The 25939-nt window shown below is 39.7% G+C and overlaps 3 protein-coding genes and 1 long non-coding RNA gene across 5 annotated transcripts; 1 reads left to right on the top strand and 3 right to left on the bottom strand.

The window, feature by feature from the left end:
* Positions 1–1944: 1944 nt before the first annotated feature.
* Positions 1945–6383, bottom strand: LOC133739409 (probable galacturonosyltransferase 3). Of its 2 annotated transcripts, XM_062167188.1 has the most exons (9): positions 6235–6383; positions 5969–6021; positions 5810–5870; positions 5079–5129; positions 4863–5000; positions 4609–4746; positions 4186–4520; positions 3140–4085; positions 1945–2322 (listed from the first exon to the last, which is right to left on the bottom strand). In XM_062167188.1, exons 1-9 carry the CDS (start codon positions 6340–6342, stop codon positions 2047–2049), a joined length of 2106 nt encoding a protein of 701 aa, XP_062023172.1. In that variant the 5' UTR covers positions 6343–6383; the 3' UTR covers positions 1945–2046. The 2 variants fall into 2 exon arrangements, with proteins under 2 accessions (XP_062023172.1, XP_062023173.1); XM_062167189.1 differs by lacking the exons at positions 5969–6021; positions 6235–6383 and having other exon boundaries at positions 4863–4974.
* Positions 6384–8533: 2150 nt separating this feature from the next.
* Positions 8534–11899, bottom strand: LOC133738751 (probable serine/threonine-protein kinase PIX13). The gene is made up of 6 exons (XM_062166348.1): positions 11406–11899; positions 10595–10929; positions 9912–10047; positions 9643–9785; positions 9400–9523; positions 8534–9258 (listed from the first exon to the last, which is right to left on the bottom strand). The coding sequence occupies exons 1-6, from the start codon at positions 11479–11481 to the stop codon at positions 8801–8803; spliced, it is 1272 nt and encodes a 423-aa protein (XP_062022332.1). The 5' UTR covers positions 11482–11899; the 3' UTR covers positions 8534–8800.
* A 5043-nt stretch (positions 11900–16942) lies between these two features.
* On the bottom strand, positions 16943–22591 carry LOC133736529 (uncharacterized). The gene is made up of 9 exons (XM_062164053.1): positions 22027–22591; positions 21390–21438; positions 21217–21298; positions 21064–21109; positions 20860–20958; positions 19515–19583; positions 19147–19438; positions 18878–19032; positions 16943–18361 (listed from the first exon to the last, which is right to left on the bottom strand). Exons 1-9 carry the CDS (start codon positions 22522–22524, stop codon positions 17351–17353), a joined length of 2301 nt encoding a protein of 766 aa, XP_062020037.1. The 5' UTR covers positions 22525–22591; the 3' UTR covers positions 16943–17350.
* Positions 22592–23033: 442 nt separating this feature from the next.
* Positions 23034–24120, top strand: LOC133735144 (uncharacterized). The gene is made up of 2 exons (XR_009858776.1): positions 23034–23067; positions 23574–24120. It is a non-coding gene; the product is annotated as an uncharacterized LOC133735144 (long non-coding RNA).
* Positions 24121–25939: the final 1819 nt, after the last annotated feature.

Consider the following 25939-nt stretch of genomic DNA (forward strand, 5'->3'; position numbering starts at 1 on the left):
GATCAATAAACAACAATTATGGAAACTTTATAACAATTAAGACACATTATTGCCTCCCAATAGACATATTATTGCCCCTCAATAATATAGTCAGAACTACAAAAAACACTCCTCCAGTTTCTCTCTCTCTCTCTCTCCACCTCCGGCCGACTGCATCGCCCCACCGGTTTCGCCAGACCGCCTTCATCATCCTTCCGCCACCGTCGAGCCATGGATCACCACCCCAGCTCTCTCTCTCTCTCTCCACCTTCGGCCAACTGCATCGCCCCGCCAGTTTCCCCAAACCGCCTTCATCCTTTCGCCACCGCCGCGCTATGGATCACCACCCCAGCCAAACAACGCGTTCTCGAGATCGAATCCAAGAAACCAACCCAGATCGGCTTCGTCCAAGCAGAGCCCGACCGCGCCGCCAGGACCATGGCACCCCCGAGCCGCCTCCGACCGCACAACCCCAAACCCTTGCAGGCCGATCCTCTCTCTCTCTCTAAAATCGGGGAGCTTCTCTCTCTAAATCTCAATCTGTTATGATTTGAGAGCTTGATAGTTACAAAAGGGCAAAACGGTCAGAAATTTTGAAGAAAACAGGCCCAACTCTTAGAGTTTTGGGTAAGTGGGGTTTAAACATGAAAACTGTTGTGTAAGTGGGCAATCTCTTAGTGTTTGGGTAAGTGGGGTTAATTAACCCCAAAATTGGGTAAATGATCATTTCCCCATTTATTTAATATCGATAAGGAGATGTAACATCTGAATATTGATATTCATATGCAACTTAATATTAAACAACTGAATATATCAAATCTCTTCATATCCTCTCTGTTTATCTCGATATTTAATGAACTCCATTAATTTCCAGTATATCCGAACGAAACCGTTTAGGAAGAAAGAACCAACTTCCGGTTACGAAAATTGAAAAGAAGCAAATATAATTACACTCCTCATCGCGTAAAGAAACAAAGTATGCACAATTGGCACAAAACAAATACCTGAGGTGGTGACAAAAGAAAAGCTCTTGCTTTGGACCAACACTCTATGGTCATAGAGATGAGGATCGGCCTCCAAAGCTGGCCTGTCATTGACCTCATAAATCAAAGCCTTGGAAGCAAAACTCTTTGAAATCTCACTGGCAATATCACATGGGAAGTCACACACTGATATATATGCATCTCTTTTCTTCATCCTTTGAATTAGCTAAAGCTTTATGAACACGTACCATGTTTCTATGTCAAGCTTACATACCGTGTTTTGGAACATCTTATTGCCAATTTGAGCTTCCTCACAATGCACATAACCTCCCAGAGATAACATGTCTCTCAGACATTTCATCAAATGACTTCTTTGCACTTTCCATGTCATTTCTGCATACGGACTCGAAGAAGAGTTTTGAACTGATGATATAGAACAGAACCCACTATGAATCATGTAATAATTTCAGTCCCTCATACTACCCAGCAACAGAATGCCTAGCCTTACACTGAACTCCTCTCATCAAGGCTCCCTTACATCATTATATTCCCAAAAGAACTTGATATCTTCTCCTCATAGAGCTAAAAACACCCAATTCAGAATCTGGGTCACCCATGATTCACAGTTGACACCCATTTTTGATTAAACACTCCTGCAGAGACTTTTCCATAGGAATTGGGAATGCTGTAGGAGCCCAAGGCTACTACGATTCACCAAAATAATGGGCACAAACAATAATTCAGAGCTTAAATGAAATCAAGTTTTTTTTTTTTCCCTCCTCTCTGCTAAATTTTCAGAATACTCGAAGCTGATATGAGAATCATCAAAGGTCCAAAGGTTCAAAGGCTAAAGACTTGGGTTCTTCTGTGTGACATTCAAGCTAAATGACAAGAGCACATGAAGTGCAATTTTTTGGCTGCTCATGTCAAGCACTTGCTCAGCAAAATAAAAGAAATTGATCAAACCAAAAAGATTACAAGATTTCTGAGAGAAAGAATTTTGATATTTTGCTTTCCTTGGGAAAAAAGAATATTACAAGGTGTATGTACTTTTGTGTGGAGGTGTGTGTGTGTGGAGCGTAGTTTATTGATTGATGTTACAAATCCGAAGATAAGGGTTGTCATACATTACATATTTTGACCAGTAATTCTTGTACTTAGAAATAGCCAAATCCAACCATGGCTTGTAGTTTCCATTGTAATGGATGACTGCTGCATTCTCTATTGCCGTTTGGTTAAGGGCTGGGTCATAGCCAAGTCCCAAAGAATGCCATCCGCGATCCAGCGGATAGGTCAGCTTATAGAATGTAATAAGTCCTGGTGGCAATGTACCAAGTTTCCAAAGAGTTCGATCCTCATTCTGCAAAACAGGTCTTCTATCAGTTACATTTTATACAAAAGCATAATCTAACAATATCATTGTAAAGCTTTTCAGATAACTGAGTAGAACATGTTAGTTAAACGGTTCCACTTCCACTATACACTACAGATATGGCAAATAATTAGAATAATAACAGTCTTCAGTCTGAAGCAAATGAGAAATGCAATCACTTTCAATACATCTTGCAAGACTTCCAACTATGACGATCAAATAATATCATAGTTCTGCCTATGTTCTTGCCTATGCTATGGTGGGGAGAATATAGAACAAGAGGACGAATAGCCAATCATACTAAAAACTAAAAAAATGAATAAAAAATAAAAAATTCCTGGTTGGGAAACAGATCAAAACATATAGGTAAAGAAGGGGGTGAAGGGACGAATGCAGAGAAACTGAACTAGAGTTTAACATGCCAATGTACTATCAGAACATAATCAATTTCTAACAAATCAAGTCAGGCAGCTTTGAATTGGGATCAGTTTTATCATGACAACTTGGAATAGATGTAAGATTGTCAGAATAGATGAAGAACAGTGCAGCTGTCGAAGCCACCATATCAGTTGAGCACACCCAGTTCACGGAAGCAAATAAGCATAAATATAAAAACAGATAGATGAATAGTACAATTTCTTGATGATCAGTGGTAGTGAGGAGGGGGGAGACTAAACCTTGGGACCTCAGGGTAAATGTTCTTAACCACTCTACAATCAGAGCAACTCAAAGAAGAAGGAAAAAGAGAAGGAAAAACAAAGGGGGAGAGGGATCAGGAGAGAAGAGGAAAAGTAAAGGAACTTACCATATCTTGCCACTTATGATATACCCCGGTCATGTTTCGCTTCCTCCACTCTTTCAAGTCAAACATATTCATGCCGAATGCCCAGCCACAAGCATTTGGATCGAAATTCGCAGATATTATTGGATTAGAGAAGTTGAGGTATTTATCATACCTATGGAAGCTTTCTTTACAGGTCTCCACTGCACCATTTACCATCCCTTGAAGATCAATAGACCAAAGAGCTGTCAAATCCTTCTGAACTACAATGTCATCATCCAAAAATAGGATCTTGTCCAACTTTGGGTAAACGTCAGGAAGGTAGAATCTCAGATGATTCAGCAGTGATAAATATTTTGGATTCCGATATTTGAGCTGGTCAGAACCCAGTGATAGTGAGGAAGGATGGTTTGCCTTGAAATAATACTCTTGAAGTCTGGCAGACTCTAGTTGACGTAGTACAGAACAAGAAGAGGAATTTAGCCACTTAAAATCATCAATATTTTCAACCTGCACTGCTGCTCCAGGAGGAGGGTTGACAAGAAACCACATTTTCATAGCAGCATAGTTTAATTTATCAGTTACCACATGGAAAACATGCTTGCTGGGTTCCTTTGCATGCAACACAGTAGAATTAACAACCACTGAAGTTGCTAGAACATTGTCAGAAAAGATAGCATAGTGGTACAGAGAAGGATCCTCAAGCTTTTCTTTGTTAACATCCTCCCTATTATTATAGCCCAACAGGAAATAGTCTGATGCAAGTTGCAAAGGAAGGCAATGTAACGGTTTGGGGACTGTTTTTGCCGCAAGCTGGATCAAAAATGCACTCTTTTTCTTCAGACCATTTACATTATCTTCAGTTGACTGAAGCATAGCTCTTAACTTCATCTCCATTGTATGACAGTCATATAGTTTGTCCTTTGCTAAAGAGAGAGCACGGCCCATTGCTTTTGCTCGTTTAAGTGCACTGGTAATAAAAATAAAAATAAAAAATAAAATAAAAATAATTGCATAAAAAACCAAGACAGATATTGGTAAGCCTGTAAATAGATAGAGAGTAGAAAAACCTTGAAGGAAGCTCAGCATCGAAATGTGCTTCTCCAATAGCATTCTGACTAAGTTTAGAGTGCTTCATGAGAGATTTATAAAGAACACTTTCGTTCTTTGACTTGGCAATGTTTGCATAAGCAATGGCCATTATGATCTGGTCCCTCATAAGTTTCAAAGTTGAATCAGAATTTGGGTTTTCATAATCTCTCCTCCATATGCTGTACTTTCCCGTGACAGTGGTGTCGAAGGATTTTGATCGGTCAATTGCAGCTGCTGCCATCTGGTCATTAGCTTCTTTATCTTTTCCCAATAGCTCTGCAGTCCGAAGTTTCCTCCTTTCTTCTCGCATTATCTGAAGGGTCAGAGTAATAATTAGAAATCTAAACTTACTGAACAAAATGAATAAAGTAAAGACAGAGGAAAAGAATTTGACAATTCACCCGACGTTTGTGCTTCACTGGGCTGATTGATGATAGACGAGAATACGGGAGTTCACCTTCTCCAGAATGAGGATCATCTGTAGAATGCTCACTGTTCTCTTTAACTCTCATTCCAGATTGAAATGAATCCTCCACTATCTGGAAAGTAACATACTTTAAGAAAATTTGTATATAAAAAATAACACCCATATTCTATCTAAGTTTTCGGTTCCTTCCACATCATATTACTATAAACCAAATATATAATATAATACCTGCACACTCTTTGGATGGCCATGCCTTCCATCAATGGGATTTTCCAAGACCCAGGAAGCAGATAGGTCTCCCAGTCTAACCCTACTACTTTGAACAGCTCCATAATTGTTGCTGTATGTCGCAATTATGTCAATATTCTGTGTGGAATAGATAAACATGAGCACCATTAATTGATATCTACTCTGAACATAAAGAAAAGTACTAGTACTCTGTACCTTTTCATCCAGAACTTTGCTGGTTCCGGTTACATAAGATTCACCTTCTTCCTGCTCAGTCAGGAATTCAATATAGTAAGTGTTTCCATATTCATATGTTGTACGCATATCTGGCATTGAAAATTAAAGATAAAGATAACAAATGTATGAAGGGTTGACTGTCATAGATACATAGCACTTCAGACATTGTACATATGAATATTCAGCACTAATCCTATAAATTCCATAAGTCATTCTATTCGTATAAAACTTCATACAGCCTCTTCTCCGGTTAAGCACATATAGTCTCTCTCTCCTCCCTTCTCTCCTTTCTACTTCTTTCCTCCTTCATATAGTGACCTAGATGGTAGATAGTAGGTCGAGATACAATTCCGTTGGAACTATTCCCTTCGGTATACACATATTCTTTTTTCTTCTTTTTTGGTTACAGGTGTACACATATTCTTTACCATCAAAAACAACAAGAAAGGATAATTTTAGAACTGGATGCAATCCCCAAAAATGTTTGACTGAAAAGCTAGAGCACCAACAAATAAAACAGGTCTTGTAACGACAACAAGCACAACTCAATCACCTTCCACAATGCAAGCGAAATGCGAACTGATTATTTGCTCAAGTATTCCGGATTACGGCATTTAATAGCGCACCGATTTCAGCATTTCTCACGGATTCGTTACAAATGCCATCTAAAATAGCAGAATTGGAAATAATAAGTAAGATGAGATAGAAACCTTGGTATGCCAGCATTGCTCACATTGACACAACCTCTGGCACTTACTGACATCTCTCTGACTGATACAAGTTCACACAAAACAGTAATCAAAAATCATAAGAGTAACTAATTAGATAAAAAACTAAAAGCCCGAAAATCGAGAACAAAAATGGCTTACGTTGTGGAAACATGGGATACATCAGCTCCAACAAGTAAGGTATGAAAAACAACCTGCATTAATAACCGAAAATGAATCAGAAACAGGTAGAGTAAACTAAGAAACCATTAACTCCTCGGTTTCGCCGGAAACAGAGATTTAGAAGAGAGAGAGAGCGAGGGATCTAAGTGATCGGCATAGAAATTCCCAAGAAAACCAAAGCGCGTGATCTTATAATTGGATTGGAATCACAAGTTTCGAGAATGAAAAGGAATTGGAAGGTTTACCAATGAGATGCAGAAGAGGAATAGCAGAGAGTGGAAGCTCGCTGGTGTTGTAGGAGCAACTTCCATACCCAATCTACAGAAACAGACAGACAGTCGGTGCACTACCATGTCCTATGTTGAAATAGTTATATGAGAGACACTTGTGTTTTTGGGCAAGTATTCACACTGACAAAACTGTTTTTTTTTTTTTTTCTTTTTTTCTTTTTTTCTAGGAAAACCAAAATGTTTGAAAGGAGAGGTGAAAATTATGTTAAAGAGATCCCAACTTAAATTCACGGCATATATGATTACGATCCTGGTTACAGTTACTATCACATTTACACTTCTCAAATGATATTTCGATGTCTTTTGGCATTGAGTCATGTTCTGATTACTCTTTAATTTTAGATGTGCTTGTGCATCTTATAGTTTTTTTGGTTCGATGAGCTTGCATCGCTATATGTACTCCTCGGTTACAATTAACATAACTTGTGGTCATTTCCTTCAAACAAAAAAAAATTCCACGGCTCAAATCGACTTACTCTTGATATCTGTCAGCTTTTTTTTTGAAAGAAAAGTTCATTGATCTAGCGATTAAAATCGCTCAGGAGGGCATCCCAATGGGGAGCATACAAAGGCCAGAAACGCCTAAGACTTTGAGCTAAACTAGAACAAACTAGAAGATGTACTACATCAACCAATTGTTCGTGTACAATTAAACTCTACTCTGAAACTTTTCTAGAAGAACTAGCAAATTCTAAAGGTAAATCCTCATTGTCTTCAAGATAATTACCAACAACGAAACCATTGTCATGACCTTGAGAGTTGTAGACCCAACAATCAGAATTTGCGATCCGGGCATGCAGAAGATCAGCAGACCAATCAAGACTAGACTCGACCCAGCATAAGGGACACTGCTCGCCAAAGCACGCAATTGTGGTACTCACAGCGTGACTATACCGAGCCTTTTTATAGAATCTAGAAAGGCTCAATCCACCTCAAAACAAACGCGGCGCACCCAGAAACCTCGTCCAAATTAACATAGAAGCAGGCAATGAGTCACCCGGGTCCCAGATCCAGACCCATGGAGAGGTCTGGCCCAGCAGATGAGCCCAACACCAGCCCATAAGGATACCCCAGATTACTCTGGGCACCCCACGCAGAGAACCCAAACACCACCGCCAGCTACCACCCGACGTGATCATCAACCATCTCCGCCACCAAAACAAGATCAGCCACCAAGGGAAAACCAAGCTGCCACCGTGCAGGAGAGCAGAAGCCCGCCTAGCCCAATATCGACATCGCCGCCTGAAACAGACCAGACTGAATTCCACCAGTCGTGCCTGCACCAGTACGAACCAGATCTGCCCGCTTGTTGACCGATCTCTTCTCCACCACTCGCCGGCTAGGAACGGATGCAATCCAACCAGAGTACCGCCAGGATCCCACACCACCAGAAAGCCCCAAACCTGAAGCCATATCACAAAGGACAACCGGCTAATCAGATCCCTTGCCGTCGTCAGAAAATCGTCCCGTCGAAGGATGAATGGCGTGCAGCCATAGTGAAGAGAACTCGTACGCCTGAGCGGACGCTGGAGAGAAGGCGAAGGAGGCCTCCAAAGAGGATACCCATCGGTGGCGGCGCTAGGGTTTAGAGAGCTCTCGCTCTCTCCCATCTCGTTTTTGATCTTTCTTCATCTTATTAGCTCTTGATATCTGTCAGCTTGTTACATGAGGAAAATAAATTCCACAATTTATAAACAACTTTTTTCTCGGTGAATCCGGTCAATCCCAAATATTATGTCCGAACTCTTACGAATAATAAGTTAATCAACATAGACTGGATGTGCGCTGTGACTTGTGAAGCATGCGTGTAAAAGAAGAAGAAGAAGAACAAAAAAAAAAAAAGGGTCGCTGATCACATGAGCAAGTAGCGGTTATGATTACAGAAGTGTGAGCTGAATATTAGTGAATCACAAAAGGTAAATGAGCAAGTTCACCGTTGAGGTTGAATCTCAAAATTAAGATTCTCGTAAGTTGGCCCTTGACCATGGCCTGGATGTTGAACCTCAGAATCTGGAACATCCAAAACAATTTGGCAGTAGCAAAAGAAGAACCACTAGGCCAACAAAGAATCCATCTTCCATAAGTTTGTAAATGGCTCCATTTCAGATTTGCAGATAATGTACATTATCACTGTATTAGTAGTCAGATTGTTCATAACGAACTACAAAATTGAAAGGTAAGCTGACAAGTTGAGACTTGCATTCTTCACCACTAACACCGTCGAAATCCGAAAACAATATTCAGAAAACTTGAATTTGACAACAAAATGGAAGGGTTGAGTAATATAAGTATAGATTTTCCTCCCACAAAATCATAATTAATGACTTTGCTAACAAGTTTCCAAGCTCAATTCACCAAAGCTACTACAATAATTACACTTTCACAGCTAACATCCCAAGTTCAGTACAACACTAGGCTCATTCTAACCACCAAGAGATACATAAATGAAAAAATAGCAATTCTCTGACATTATATTTTCAGCCGCAAAGGTCTGCAATTGCTGACAGCTGCCTTATCAGTGTTACCTCATTCGAGGTGACTGTTGGTAGTTTTGATTTCCATCTGACCTGGGGTGAAGAGGAGAACGATGGTGCAAAGGTGCCTGACCTTGGCGATGAGCCATAGGATGAGTAGAAAGAGTCGAACGAATCCTAGGCTCCCTTATATGTTCATTGACAGATTCGATCCTTTCCAAATTCTCCACAACAACCTTCATTGGCGGCCGGTTTTTGTGTTCAGATTCAATGCATTTTAGAGCAAGCTGAGAAATTCGGAATGCAGCTTTGGCTGGATACTTTCCCTCCAGTCGAGGGTCCATAATGCCTTTCAATTTTCTTTTATCTGATAAATATGGTTTTACCCACTCCACAAGATTATGTTTTCCACTTGGACGATTCGTATCAAGTGCCCGTAAGCCTGTTAAGATCTCAACCAACACAACACCAAAACCGTACACATCACTCTTCACATAGAGATGCCCTGTTTAATCAAACATCATATGAAGAATGTCAAGGCATAAACTTGGAGTTTTTATTAGTGACCTTAATTTTGTCAAGCAAAGTCAAAAGCTTGAACATTATCAGCTCACAAATTCAGTAGGCTATAAGGATTAAGGATTACCTGTGGCAACATACTCAGGAGCAGCGTAACCATATGTGCCCATGACCCGGGTTGTCACGTGTGATTGACTCTCTGAAGGACCAAATTTTGCCAAGCCAAAATCGGATATCTTGGCGGTAAAGGACTGCAGTGCAAACAAAGAGTGAGAATGAGAGGCACACAGATTAATGAGTACTCAAAGAACTCAGTATTCCTTATATTAGTTTTTTTTTTTAACTGTTTATAAAGGGAAGAGAACTTTACCCCGTCAAGTAGTATATTGGAAGCTTTGAAATCTCTATAGATTACTTGCTTCTCTGATGTATGCAAAAATGCTAGGCCTCGAGCTGCTCCTATTGCAACTTTAAGCCGTATATCCCATGGAAGTGGCTGAACAACTGAACCCCCTGCACAAGTAAAAAAGAAGTGTTCAGTGAAAAACGAACTTATTGTATTTGGAAAGTGATGATGAAATTTCTTTATTTACATGTATAGCCAGTTAAGCCAAAATTTATGAATGATCTTTTGCTTACTTCCAAAAAGATGGTTTTCCAAGCTTCCTTTTTGCATGAACTCGTAGATAAGCAGCAGTTCTTTCTCCTCCCAACAGTAACCCAGCAGCTTTACAAGATTAGGATGAGAAAGTCGCCCCAAGAAATTCACCTCTGACTGCACCAACAAAGAACAATCAGTTAAGAATACAATGCAGGAACAAACTAACTTGATATGCTTACAAAACCCGTATACTTGCAGAAAACTTGTAATAAAGAATACAGAAATTTATCCCTTTTTGATAGGAAAATTAGGATTCACAATTTCACCTAATCACATTTTGAGAAATTTACATATCATAAGATTGTTCAGCATCTGTACAACTCTATAGGTATCCCTTAAACTACACGTGGAAATAGGCCAGAAGCTGCATAAACAAATAACCAACCTCCCTCCAAATGAGCAGCTGATACCACAGCGGTCAAGGTTCTAAGATATTTAACAATGTTCACTGTTTAATATTGGTATACAGTAGTTTCCACTTATGAAATATCAAAAGACAAGAGCATCACTTACAATCTCAATTGCTTAAAGTATGAAAGTGAAAATGACATGGGAAAACTAGTTCGAGGGTAAGTCCTACTCCTACTAAAACTGTAAAACATGATACAAGACAAATAAACATCACAAATTATATTTCTCCATCAAGTAGAAATAAGATTACCTGCCATTCCTCAAAACCTTGCAAGCTCTCTGAATTCAATTTCTTTACAGCAATTACAGTTGTCTTTCCAGACTTGGTCGGTGCCCTCTCCTCGAGCCAGCCTTTATAGACCTTCCCAAAACCTCCTTCCCCAAGCACCGTGTCTGATCTGAAGTTTCTAGTTGCACTCTTCAATTCTAGGTAACTGAAGATCCTCAAGTTTGCGGCGGGTAGGATCTGCCCATCTGGACAGGTCTCATCACCACTTCTCTCCGAAAACTGGCTATTCCTTGATATAGTGCTCCCCACGGAAGTGGATGTGGCATTACTAATTGATTGAGATATGCTACTCGGCACTGAATCAGTGATATTAGAGTTAGAAATTGTTGAGAGTACAAGCCACAAAGAGAATGTAAATCTTTGAATAGCATTTTATATAGTCTTAGCCTCTCCATCCATAGCCAATTGATTTTTGATTGAATGCTCATAGTACCTCAAAAATGACACTCCAATCTTTTTCTTTCTTTCTTTCTTTCTTTATTTAGAGAAATAGAAATCCTTCATGCAGCAAGTTACATGAATATCAACTTACCTCTATCCAAAAAATTCCAAGAGACACAAAATCTAGTGACTTGGAAGTTGAACAACTACCAAATGAGGATTATTGCATGAAATTGATAAACACACACATTGATGATATATAACCAAGTTCAGATTTCAATCAAAGATGAGACATTGCTCTACACCCATTAGTATAAAACTAGCATTCAACAAAACCCAAATGGAAAGTTGGACTGTTGAAGAACAAAATCAAAATTTGACTTTTGGGTACCTGTACTGAGATGACCAGTAGTAGTTGGTGTTGGGTCTTCAGCTGAAGAAGAAGAAGAAAACCAGCAATTCCCCATCTTTATCTCTCTCAACTCTCAACCTGATGAGCTCTATATGCACAAGAGCTTGTCCTAATGATGATGATGATGATAATGGGTTTGCTCTGCGCAGGTTTCAAAAGAAAGAGGAAGTTACAGAGGTAAAGACTCCCCCTTTATATTTGATGTCGGTGTAGAAAAGTTGCTCTTCAGCTCGGAATTTTAGCACGGAGGAGTCGGAGCAATGATGCTTGTCGTTCTGCTTCAACCACCAAACTGGGCCTATCTCTCTCCACTATTAAAGCCTCTGACTTTGTTTATGTCGCTTGACCCAATTCAGCACCCAGAGTACGGTAAAAAAGAGAACCCCTACCGCAAAGACCAAGTCCAGCAAACAAAACAAGCTTCACAGAGTTTTCCTGGTTAATGCGGATGGAGGACAAATGTGGTTCTGAGTCAACTGCCGTGTGGCTTGTACGTTGATTTGTCAAACATAATAATTCTATTCAAAGAAAGCAAACCAAGAAAATAATAAACAACTGTCATCTGCCTGTAAGAGGTACTTTCTGAACAAGAGCTTGTGAACGAGTAACACAACTATTTTTTAAGGTTACTGGTCATAGTAGTTTCTGAATGAGTAACACAACTATTTCCACTACAAGTATTTTATCTGGTTTCATAAATCTTGAATTATTGACCATTTCTTCACAATCACCAAAGAGTTTTGTCTATCCTTTATGATACACAAGTCTTGATTTCAATTAATGTAGAATTCTCTTCTCGATACTCCTGATATTGTTGTCCGACTGCTCAGTGTGTACATGGCTTTACTATCATGCATGCAGAGTTGCAGACATAGACCTCTCTTAAACTAAAACAATTCAAAGATTGAACATGGAAGCAATTAGTAATGACCAAATATACACATTACTACTTTTGTTTAATCTTGAGGTAAGCAATATTGGGTATTTGGGTGAAATGTTTTTTTTTGACGAAAATAGGTCAGCCCTTTCATTAGATTCAGCAAGCAGTACAAAAACGAAACACCCCTATGGGGTCGACAGAAAGCAATCGTTCCTTAGAACCTCATGAAACCCTATTCTAGAAGAATAAAATCCCAAAAAATCCCGAGTACACCCACATTTTAGGAAATCCACGCACTATTATTCTAATAAAAACCAAGAAACCTCGAAGTAGACATAAAAGGGGAAACAACTAAAGCTCTGGTTTTTGCGACCCAAACAAAATTTAAATGTTACTATGGGCCCTAGAGCCCCATTCCAGCCAAAAGCAACCCACAGTCCAGTTGGAATCCCAGATAGCCCAACTTGTCAAGCCGTCAATTGCCAGCCCGCATACACCACCACATCTGTGAAGCCCAACCTTAGAGATCCCAAAGCAAGAAGCCCAACCACGATCATCCCAGCAGGAGGACAAGACAACCCTAAAAGCCTTTTGGGCCCGAAGCCACCCAATCCTAAAGCCCACAGAGAGGCCCACCTCCAAAACCTCCCAGCTGGAGGCCCAATTCAGAAAAACCCTGGCCGCAGCCACTCTTGCATCGCCGCCTCCAGACAACTTGTTGCATCCATCGTCGACGACAACCTCACCTCCGCCGGCGTCCACCTGGGAGAATGAACCCCTACAACAAGACCAAGACGATCCCGCATCCAAATCCCAAGCCCCTAAGCCGCTGCCTATCATCAGAGGATTTCGGCCTAAGAAGATTAGCGCAGTCCTCCTCTCCAGCCACCCCGAAGCCATACGACCGCCACCATGCTCACACCAATCCCAGAACGTCGGCGCAGGAACAGATCCATCACATGTAACACAATTAGAAATAGAACCGCCGAAAGGTCCACCAAAACCAGAGGAGGTGCATGGAACCACCTGTTCCGAACCACCAACCATAGTTATTGTGCAATCCCCACCTCCGTCGGTAGTCTGACGACCACGATCTAAAACCCAGTCGTGCCTATCCAACGCAGACCAAACCAGAAACACGCCGATAGAGCTCGGCCTCAGATCTGCCACCCAAACATCAAAACTACCACCCCAAACCGCAACCACAGGGAACCCACACCAAGGCGGCGCTCCAAGCAACAAAACAAAAGCAACAATGAGAAAAGAACGCTTAGCCACCAAACTAGCAAGAGCCATGAGCATCAAGATTATGAAGTCTTGAGAAATTTGTCGAAGGTGGAATACCAACAATAAACCCTAGCAGAGCGCTAGGTCTTTCTTTTATTTATTGCTGAAGATTATGGGGTGAAATGTTAGTTTTTCTTTCATTTTGATTGGGTAAGGTTTTTAATGCGTTCACATACTACCTTATAGCTACCGTTATAAGTATTTTTAGAATTATTAATGAAATTTCCATAACTATATTATGAATACCACAATTGTGTGTTTTGGTAAGCAATATAATTTAGGATTAAATTCAGTTTACCCCCCTGAGGTTTGGGGGTAATTTCATGTTAGTCTCTGTCCTTTAAATTTAATCAGTTTACCCCTCAAGCTTGTCAATTCTCCTCAACCGTGTCCATTCCATCCAATTTGGACGTTAAGTCTGATTTTTTAGGACTAAAATGGTCATTTAAAGACAAAAAAAAACTAAAAAAAAAAAAAGAATTTTTTTATTTTTTCTTTTTTATATATTTTTTTTCTTCTGTTTTTTTATTTTTTTTATTTTTTTTTTTTTCTGTTTTTTCATTTTTATTTTTTTATTTTTTTTATTTTGTCTTCAACCTATAATACACCACAAGTTATAATAGGTTTATAAGAACAAAAACATACTCTAGGTGGTTGAAAGCCGCTCGCTGATCTACGATATTTGTGATATATCTCCGATAAAGTGAAGAATTTTAGGAGATATCCCTAATAAAATGACGAAATATCTGTAAAAAACTATTTTACACTTTATTTATAAATATCTGTAAAAAATGATTTTACACAGATATTTCTTCACGATTTTACACTTTATCTGTAAATATCTGTAAAAAATGATTTTACACAGATATTTCTTCACGATTTTACACTTTATCTGTAAATATTTGTAAAAAATAATTTTACACAGACATTTCTTCACTTTATTAAGGATATATCCTAAAATTCTTCTCTTTATCGGAGATATATCATAAATATTGTAGATCAGCGAGAGACTTTCAACCACCTAGAGTATCTTTTTGTTTTTATAAACCTATTATAACTTGTGGTGTATAGGTTGAAGACAAAATTTATATATATAAAAAAAAAAAGATGGAAAAAAAATTTTAAAATGAAAAAAAAAATTTAAAGAAAAAAAGAAAAAAAAATTCCTTTTTTTTTTGTCTTGAAATGACCATTTTAGCCCTCAAAAGTCAGACTTAACGGTCCAAATTAGACGGAATAGTAGAAATTGGACACAGCTGATTGAAATTGGAAAGCTTGGAGAGTAAACTGATTAAATTGAAAGGACAGAGACTAACATGAAATTACTCCCAAACCTTAGGGGGGTAAACTGAATTTAATCCTATAATTTATGTTGAGAACTTGAGATATCAGTTTGCTAGTTTTTTGTTTACTTTTTATTAAATGAGTCACTAGTGGTTGTATTTACAGGTTTCAAGATTAGGACAATCTTAATTATGCATGTGCTGCTCACCACATTGTTGAAAATTAACTTTAAATGCTACGTGTTTGTTGTGTTTTCTACTATACTTCTCCTAGAAATATGAATTAAAATCACTCTTAGAGTGTGTTTGGATAAGGGAAAAAACGGGGGAATTTAAAGAAAAGTCGGTATTTCACGATTCCACGACCCAAATTTCTCTGTTTGGATAGACACTCCATGAAATTTGCAATTGCTGCACGAGAAAAATCGACGGAATTGGAGATGGAGATTCCCGACTTCAATTCCTTCAAATATAGGCGTTATTCTTCAATTCCGTCCAAGCGGGGAGATTTGCTTTTCCACAAGAATATTATGAATACCACAATTGTGTGTTTTGGCAAACAATATAATTTATGTTGAGACAAGAGTAATCTTTATCTGTTTGCTAGTTTTTGTTTACTTTCTATTAAATGAGTCACTAGTAGTCGGATTTACAGATTTCAAGATTATGACCATGTTAGTTATGCATGTGCTGCTCACCGCGTTGTTGATAATTAACTTTGAATGCTGCGGGTTTATTATGTTTTCTACTATACTTTTCCTAAAAATATGAATTAATAATTTTTATTAGCTAAAGCCATCTCATTTGTTTACCGTTCCTAACAAACAATGAAACTTCAATGAAATGTGAGAGACCCTATTCTTTTTGAAATGTGAGAGACCCTATTCTTGACTAGCTTAAGTCTTCACTCCTCACTTTAACTTTACCATCTGTATCATGTTCGTTACGCATGCGCTGCTCACTGAATTGTTTATAATTAATTAACTTTAAAAATGTTGCAAGTTTAACGGTGTTTTCTATTACAATTACTCTAGCTAAGCAATCTCATTTGTGGATCATTCAAAGTCCAAACAATGAAATTTCGATGAAATGTGAAACACTATATTCTTGACTACCTTAAGGCCTCACCTTAACTTTCCTACCTTTGCCATGATTATGTGAAAGCTCTTCTTCAAACTCTATCTTACGTAGGCCACGAGGCCGGGGGACTTTCAAAAGTGATGGACCCGACCCGTTTGTAGGTATCTGGGGATCCACATGACTCAAGGTGACTGACAGCCATATTCAAACTCACGGATAAAGAACGCGCACCAATCTCTGAGTCTCATTGGTTGTTTTTTTTGTCTCATTAGTTGTTTGATTTTCTAGGCCCAAGATAAACCCTTTCGGGGCATGTGAAATGCTCTAACTGTGCATTGCAGCACAATGTCTGACCACTTTAACAGCTTCGGGGTTCGAACCTAGGTTGGGGAGCACACCCAACTAGGCAAGAACCACTTGGCCACTTGCAATGGTTTAATACATATAATATATATTTACCATCATACTTTTGTTGACCAAGTCACTTCCTTCCATTCCATGAACAGGAGCCTCTGACCTTCCATACATCATTGATGACATCTAACTGATATAAGTAACACCTGCAAAATTCAAAAAGTCAGATCACAGCCTGGACTTCTTCACCATGACAATTCCAGAATACTACTACCCAGGAAGAAAAAAGGGGTTTAGAGAAGCCGATGATCGTATACGTTCCGTAAATAGAAGTTAAAGCATCCGACTCAAAACTACTCTAAAATATAGTTTGCATCACTACCCAAATGAACTAGATTTAGCCTTCCAACCCACTCTTCGGCCGCTCTCTTTTTATTTTCATTATATTGAAGGCGATAAAAATATATATGAGCTACTGGTATATCATTATATACATTTGCATATGAAGCCTCCTGTATTATATGCACCCAGGACTTGATTCGAAGTCAAGAGTCAAGTTCAAGCTTGTCTTCAGTCAGAAGTCCTTATATATGAATAACTAATACTACCAAGAATTCATGAGCGTCACCATATTGCTATCAACGGTTTCTTGGATCTAATACAAACTTTATTCCTGTAAACTGATACAATTTATAAATAAGAGGGACATGACATCATCTGGAACAAGGGTATCTCCTTGGTATAAGCAAGGAGTTTACAGGTAAAATAAACATGGTACATCACCGGGAACGCGTTCTCGCTAAATCATGGTTCCCAGTGTTACAAATTAAACCTTTCTTTTACCTCTAGACCTAAGAATTAGGACTGATATATTAATCTGTACAAGGGCAGCCTACTACTTTACAATACAATTAGGTGCGGCATTGCTGTGCCTTAAAGCAATCCCTATGATATCACCAGGAGAAAGTAAATCACCCACACCACTCTATGGTTAACTTAAAATTAAGGGGAGACTCAAATGAGGGGAAAATCAATTATTCTTAGAGCTGCAATGCTAAATCCGGCTGCGTTGAATCAGCCCGGCTAGAACTAGGGGACCCTGGTGACTGAAATCTGACGTTCAGATCTGGTGGAACTGAGTCAGGCTTCTGTTGCGGTGAGAATCCTGGATTAGGTTTAATCTGTTGGGATGACCCTTGCCAAGATGACCGGGGAAGAAGCCCCGATGTTCGGGCTGGCAATGACTCATTTTTCACTGAATTTGAATATGAACCAGAAGACTGCTTTGTACCTGGATCTTTAGAGGCCTTGGTTTCTTCTGAATTTAAGCTGTTTGAAGTCGCTGGATGAGTCAAGTTAGTATTAGTCCTGGAGACTTGGTCAAGCATTTGAGATGATTGGAAGCTGAAGCCACCAGGCCTGGTCACGCCAACTTGTTTCCCTACCTGAGCAGGACGGTTTAATCCATATGTCCCATTCAATCCATTCACCCCAGGTTGTATTTCAGGAGTCTGATGGATCTGAAAAGGAGGCCTTGAAGGCCTGATTCCACCAATATTACTGTTCATCATATTAATCCCACCACGAGAGTTTGATCCTTCAACAGTTTCTCCTTTTCCTGTGAGGGATTCAGGAGATCTGTTAGCAACTAAGGGATCTGATGAGGTGGCAGCAGACAGTAGGGGAGGACTGCTTGGATGGTCATCCAGCCCTGAAGAAATAGAAGGGGCATGTTTCTCTGACAAGTTATGACCTGAAGGTTTGTCTGATAATTTATCTTTATTTGGTTCGATAGAGCAAGATGTCGCAGCAGAAGAGTTTGCACGAATGGGCATGGGCTGTGGTGAAGATGGCTGCTCTTTTGAGGATGAGGCTAATACCAGTGGCCTATGAGGAGCAACATCATTTTCACCAACCCACCCAGGGCCGAACTTAACACCAGCAGGCAAAGACCTTTGGATCCTTTGTGCAGCAATTCTCCAAGCAACAGGTCCAAGATTCGCTGCAAATCGAGCCAGGCTCCTTCCATAACCATCTGACTGAAGCCCTACCTGATTCACATAAAAGACAACTCAACATACAACACAAGTAGACTCTAGGCAAGGTAGTATCACATATGAATTCGCCCATCGCCCACCAAAAGGCAGGAAGCAGTGGGCAGTTGTGAAAACCAGCAAAATGAAATCTCTCACGAGCCAGCAAAATTTCCATATTATTCTCTCTCCCATCCAACATCATGCACTCCTGTGGGTGTACTTTTCTTTCTATTTTTGTTCTAATAATAATAAAAATAAAAATAAAACCTGACAGTGGGCGTAACTGCTCCCTTTCAGTAATTAAAGTGAAATATAGTTCAATCTGATTCCTTTTTCCCTTTATAATTGGCTTGTAAACTTCAGTAGCACCATAACAATTCATTAGCCACAACATATATTTTTCCACCATACATATTCTACGATTTAATACTATCTTTCCACCATCAATCTACATACTCCTCATGCTAGTAATATATTCACATACCTACAAACATAAAATCATAGAGAACTGAAAAACAGTAATATACATACAGGCATTAGCTGTTTTCTTTCTCCATCAAATGTAGTCAACACAGTTGACTCTCGTCCATTAGCTGAAGGATGAGAGTGTAGATATGTATTACGCCTGTTCTCATCAAATACAAACTGCTTTCTCCCAGTCTTGGAATTACCTCTCAACATGGAACCTGAGTTAATACAAAAAAGAGATTTTAATCAATAATAGATGATAAGTAGCGTATCAATGAATATATGAAACAACAGACAATTAAAATTGATGGGATGTACAAAGTGACTCAAACCTGTTAAGTCATCATTCCTCTCAAATTTGTTATCAGCCAACCAACTAGTATACACATCATTATTTCGTGAACGATCATAATTGGACAATATGGCATTTTCTGCCCCAGTGGCAAGAGTGGCATCTGAGAACTCTGAACCAGCGCGCTCCAAGGAAGGCCTGCCAAGTGGTTTCTTCAAATTTTTGGTCGGTGGTCTACCCCTTCTTACGACCTTGGGTTCTGGTTCATTATCATCACTATCTTGCCTCAAATTTTCAAAGTTCTTTTTGGCAAGCTCATGGATGGAGCGCGCCTGGAAAAAATCATCAGAGTTCAGACAACACAAATATCCTCAACCTACGCAAAGAAGGAGCTGAATTTAACAGTACCTGTCGAAAATATATAGTATCTGGGGCATTGTACTGCATTGCATTCGAGCAAATTAAGAAAATGTCATCCTGCAAGATCATTAAATCAAATTTAAAATCTGACCAAATATAGCATAAGAAAGAAATGACCAAATCTTTAATCTTCACACGATTCAACAATAAAATTGCATAAATATAACCAATAACGGAACCGCAAGATTGACCAACACTAAAAGCAAAAACTGTATATAGTAAATGATAGCCTAACACACAAAATATCTGAATAGAACAATAAACAGAGTACTGCAACTTTAGATTCAAAGGACACAGCAATGCATTGTCTCCCAGGGAAATAATCGAGCAATGCAGAACGCAATGCATTATATTAAATGAATCGAGCACATGTTTCAAGCACATTATAACCATGGAATTTAACCAATTTAAGGTAGTCCATCAAGTAGGCAAGCCAAGGCCAATGTTCAGGAATTGTGGAAACAGGAAACATCCGACTTCATGCAGCATTCCCTCATGATTCACTGAATTGGGGGACAAGGAACCGCTCCGATAAGATCAGCCAGTAAAAACTGAAATCACTCCAGACGGCATTACCTTATTAGTTAAAATCATGTGAACAAGCTGAGGCCTTGTATGCTTGACGATTAGGGATATAATCCTCATTCTATCCCAGGGGAGCTAAACTCTATAAGTTAGATGTTCCCAATGAGCACTAAAATTCAAGTGAACTAACCTCGAGAACTTAATTGTTCCCAATAACACTAAAACTGTATGAGAAGTAAACTTTCTGCAATAAGCACAGTGCGAAGTAATTTCATTACTAATCTTGTTCACTTGGCATATAGCAAACTGTACTTGTGATATATATATATATATATATAATGAAAAAAAAAGACCAACCGATGAGCAGGTGAAAAGGCTATAGTGTATGGTATTTAATGTTCAACTAACAACCACCAACATCGGTTTCAGCAATAGAAAATAGTAATGTCAGGGTTTTCAATCCACATTATTAACTGATTCTTATCAGAACTTCTACACTGTATTGCACAAATGGAAGTGTTCAGTGAAAACCCAATAGAAATGAAAACTTGAGGGAAAAACAATGGAATGGCCTAATCCGTTTAAATGCAAATGACTCCACAATTTGTCATAAATGCCGGATACTCTAATAAGATGTTGGCACAATATCAAGTTAATTGAAAGTAAAACTAATTCCAAATCAGAACATTTTCTTTCAAAACTTCACAACCCATTCAGCCAGCTTAGCAGAAACAAAGATGAGGAAGATTCAAATCAAAACATATAATGCAAGGAGAACTTAAAGGAGCTCAAATATGTGTGAGCTGACCTCAAACTGCTCCAAGCTGGCATACGCTCCACTAGTAAGTTTCTTCTTCACTGTCCCAAAATCCATAGGGTTGTCTATTACTTCATGGTAGTCTGGAAGCTGCATAGTGTATTTGGAAAAAAAAAAAAAAAAAAAGGAAAAGTTAGTATACAAAGGAGAACATCAAACAAGTCCTGGAAGTTAATGCATCACCTACAAACTAACCTCTTCCGGGTCCACAGGTTCAGAAAACACCCCATAGGTGTCCTTCCTGAAATAATATTTTTTAAAAACAAAAAAAATAAATCATCAAACTGAATGTACAATTCACCACAACAAGATACAGCAAAACACAATCCCAGCACCCCTAAAACATACTTTTGAAGCCTCTCAAGAACGAAAAGTAGCAGCTTTGTATTGGGTAAAGGAGTCGAGGGTCCAGAATCCAACTTCACCCCACCTGCACAAAATTGCAAACTCAATGACGTAACTTCCAATCCAAACCCGTAATCAAACACCTCAACAAACTAACAATGCGATTATCAGCAAACCTTGGTGGGTGCTTGAGGAAGGGTTTGTAGCAGGAATCGACTTGTCGCCCTGCGAAAAGTGAATCAAATTCAGTAACTAAATAACAACAGAAATAGATGCACAGTGTATGTTTCCATTCTGGGTGAAGAACCGCCAGCAAAACCAGCTCAGAAAAGGCAAAGTAGCGCAGCATTCAAAGTACCAAAAGGGGTAAATACAGTTGCAAATTCCTGAATAATGGTTATTAATTAAAGAAAAAAAAGAAGAAAGGACAAATTGTGCTTTTTCAGCAGATTTGACAGGCAAATCATTATTAGGCTCAGTAAATACAAAGACCAATTTAAGCTGAATTCTTTAGAGCACCCACAATTATCATCAATTAAATTTAAGAAACTCACAACAAAAGTTTTTGCAGCCGGACTAAGTCATTAGTCAACCCAATTTACTGAAGATTCTAGAAAACCACAAAAAAAAAAAAGAGAGAGAGTTTCCAAGGTGCGAAATTCAAGGAATTTTGAATTTTTATGTCAACGTATATATTTCTCAGTCCCACAGAAAAGGACCCAAAAAATAAGAGAAGGAATTTTTTGCCGCGAAAATCAAAAACCCCCAAATCAAATCCAGTCGATTCTTCCCAAATCACCAAAAATCAAATACCTTTGGCGGGTGAGCGAGCCCAGATCCACCCCCTATAGCATTGATCTTACGCTTTTTGCCGCTCTCCGACGCGGCGTTGTCGTCGTCGTCATTCTCCGACCCGCCGGAATTCACCGACGCCGAATTCGCGGACGATTTCGGCAATTTGAGGACCAGCTTGAGTTTCTTCTCGCGGCGCTTCCCGTCCGAAACGCCGCCGTTTCCGTCGGAGTCGTCGTCGTCGTCGTCTTCGTCATCCTCGTCGTCGTCGTCGGGGTTGGGGTTGCGGCGGGTGGATCGACGGAGCGGAGGCTGGTTGTGGTTGTGGTTGGCGGCGGTGGTGGTGGGAGGGGCAGTAGGGGTGTAAATAGGGTTGGAACGAGGGGCAGAAGTGGAATTGGAATTGTTGGAGGTGCGGTGGAGGTGGTGTTGTTGCTCTCTGATATTCCGTTTTTGGAGATCTAAAAGAGAGGGGCGTCCTTTCTTCTTCTTCTTCTTCGTCTCCACTACCTTACCCATATTTTCTTTTCCTGACCCCCCCTCTCTCTCTCTCCTCTTGTTTCTCTCTACCCAACGCCAAACAAACAGGGTGTTATTTTTTTTAAAAAAAAATTATTTTTGATAAAATTTAATCTTTTTGGTTATTTACGCACTTATAATTATGATTTTTTATTGGTGGGAGAGGCGTGCGTGGCACGTGATCCGAGCGTTTGGTGTGGTGGGTGGGGACACGTGGAAGGAAGATGCCAAAACGAGGTCGTGTCGAACGGATACGGTTTCTGGATTGAACTTTCAGTTTTTTGTCTTCATCTACGAGTCGGCGACAGAGCCGTACGACGTTCTCAAGTCTCAACGTTTTACCTTGTTGACATTTTTTTACTTTCACCAGACTCTCTGTTTTTTTCTTTTTTTTAATCAGATAAACAACTCAAATACTACAATTAGTTTTTCGTGAGTCAAACTCACAACCTCCCACTTACGAAGGAGAGACTATGCCACTAGACCAAATGATACTGGACTTGAAAATTACTTTGAATGACTCTAAGTTGGAATGATTGACAGGTAATAATTGATCAAGAAAATAATGCTCAATCACTTAGATTTAAAGGTGAAACAAAAAAATTTAATTTAAAAATAATTTTTTCTACTCTTACATTTACATCAATCAAGAATGGTTGACCATCATTTTCTTGGTCAGTTACTACTGCCCAAGTGTACATTAATTATTACTCTAAGTTGTTCAAAATTGAATAATATACCAATTTGGTAGTATCATAAAGCAAGAACTTGTAACGTATATTTATGTTTTTAAGAAATTGTCTAGAGTTCACAATCAAAAACGATTAATCGCTTAATCACACAAAAATAAATTGTTACGAGTAAAATTAAATTGAATATAAAACGTCTTTCACTAGATAGTGTCATTTCGTGACGCATATACTATATTGTGAGTTTCATTAACTCACCACTAATCTATGTATCTACTATTGCTCTGCTGTTATAAGAGATTTAAACTTACTATTCTTACTCGTAGTTTTTTTTTTCCGAAACTTACCACTTATGATCAGGCACGGAACTAGGGTGCGGCAGGATTGTGCTGCATTTGGGAGTAAGATCAGAAGCTGTGTGGAAAGCAGTGAGGTTGGGTTTAACCTCAATGGCCTGAGCAAAGTAGCTTTATGTAAATTTGGTTGTGAAATTATGGCGACTTCAATGAGAAAGGAAGAAACCTAGTAGCTCGCGAAGTGTTTTATCTATTGCTTGGCTTTCATTTTAGAGAGAATCTTGCGTAGGGCATCCGCACGAAACACGTGGTGGGGAGGACCAATCACTGTCCAGCAGGGGGGTGTTTTGGGTATTGCACTTTAGAGAGCAAGGGCAGTTTCGGAAAAGATGGAAAATTTGCTTGCTTCTGATTGAATGGCCGTAAGGCCACGTGGTGGGGAAACCCCCACCTAAGTATTTGTCTTCATTTTATTCTCTTTCAAGTATGCTTGTCTGTCCAACCTCGCATGCATATCAATTATCAAGCACTTCAAACTAACGACTATGGCTTCTTGTATAATTTTTTACTGCTTTGCAACTAATTCAGAACTCTATCAATTTCTGCAGACAGTCGTAGGTTATAAGTTTTCGTCATCTAGCTAGTGGGTTTTGACAATCCCCAGATCCAACAGAAACCAAAATTCCTCAAGCCTATCAACTCCAGCGGTTAACTTCAGCAAAGGGGAAGGGACAAACTATTGAACTAGTAGTCATTAACTTCCTATGATCAAGAACCTGATAAGACTCTAATTGTGGATCATACTTCTTATGTAACCATCAATTAATGTAACTGTAGTCTCTCGCCTTTTGATTAGCCAGACTTAAAAGTCTTAATTTGTAGGCATAGTATATATTTGGTTGATTTCATATTGAGCAATACACAAGGATTCCAACTCTAACCACCACAGGTGGTCGAGTTGGTAAGAGCCTCCTGGTGTGGAACCCCCATACTCGGGTTGGAATCCCGCCGACGCTTATTAGAGTTAAATCCCAATATATTCTTGGTGGCCAGGGGGGAGGAAGCGTTTTGACAAGATTCCCTGAGCACAGATTAGTCTCTGGGCCCATAAAGCCTTGGAGGACACTGTGTGATTGAACAATAAAAAAAAAAAAAAATTCAAACTCATATAGTATATTTATGTCCACCACCGATCACTCCATTATTATGTAATTTTTTTTTTTTTTTGAAAATATGGCTGGTGCGGCTACTCTCAAGCCTTGATTAATCTATCTATACTATTATTAAGAGAATAGGCTTTGTACCACTTAAAGTTATGCCGCTCCCAAAACCTAGCCGTATGTGCTCGGTGATCCAAACATGGCGACCGCTGCTGGTCTCCATCCTAAGTGGAGAAACCCGCTCCACCTCCCACGATCCAATCTCAGCCCTCCAAAGCTGGTTCTTCCCGGCGACCACCCAACAACACGAGGGTTCTGTAATTTTCCAGGTTTCTGATCCTTGCCGGATTGACTTCGGTCCAGACCGCGGTAGACCTCTAGAGGCGAGCCTCGTGCGCTTTGATTCGAGTCTCCGATCTGTCCAACTTTGGGACCTGAGGAGGGTGGTGGAATCGGTGTTTCATCGCCGATGCAAGCATATCGAGGAGGATGAGTTTGCTGAGATCGGACGGGCTCGACCGCCTCGGGGTCGTCTCAAATTCAGAATTCTTGATTCTCCGCTTTGGATGCATAGGCTGATATGGGGAGACATGTCTCAGCACTCGGGCTGGAGACGAGATCAACTGCATCTCATTTGTGCGGCGGCGATTATGGTTGCGACGGAGATGGAGGCCGCAAAAGTGGTTGCTCCCAATCGGGGTGGGTTGCATTCGAGAGGACGTGATCGCGTGTTCCATCGTACTGTGACTGTGATAGAAGGCTTCCGTTCCCTGGGAGCGGTGGCCGCCGACACTGATCTCCGAGCAGAGCATAAGATGGCGAGGTCGATGGTGGCAAAGGGCAACATGGTCGCCGGTGGGGTGTCCAAATCATTTAGGTGGCCCATTTTATGTGGGTGGCCTAAATCAAACTGCTCGTTTTGGACCCAGGTGTGGCCCAATTTAAAGAGTTTGGGTCCTTTGGGTTTTCGTATTTGGCACCCCGGCGAATTCTGGTACTTCACTAATGGGCTCAGGTTCTTCATGGTTTCGTCTTTGGAATCTCGGAGGATCGACTCAGAACATCACATTCCAGTCTTTCCATTCCTCCTGGCCCAACTGTTTGGGGCAAGGAAAAAATTTAAAGTTTTTTGTTTTTTCTTTCTAAATTCTGCCTAATTCCTATGTTTAGTTTTCATAGTTATTAGGCTCGCTTTTGAATAAGTGAGCACTGGTTGTCTAATGGGTGGTGCTAGCATACCACGTCCTAAACTTGTCTAGGAATGGCAAGG

This window comes from Rosa rugosa, chromosome 3 (assembly GCF_958449725.1).
Source record: "Rosa rugosa chromosome 3, drRosRugo1.1, whole genome shotgun sequence".
In the NCBI taxonomy this organism is placed as follows: Eukaryota; Viridiplantae; Streptophyta; class Magnoliopsida; order Rosales; family Rosaceae; genus Rosa; species Rosa rugosa.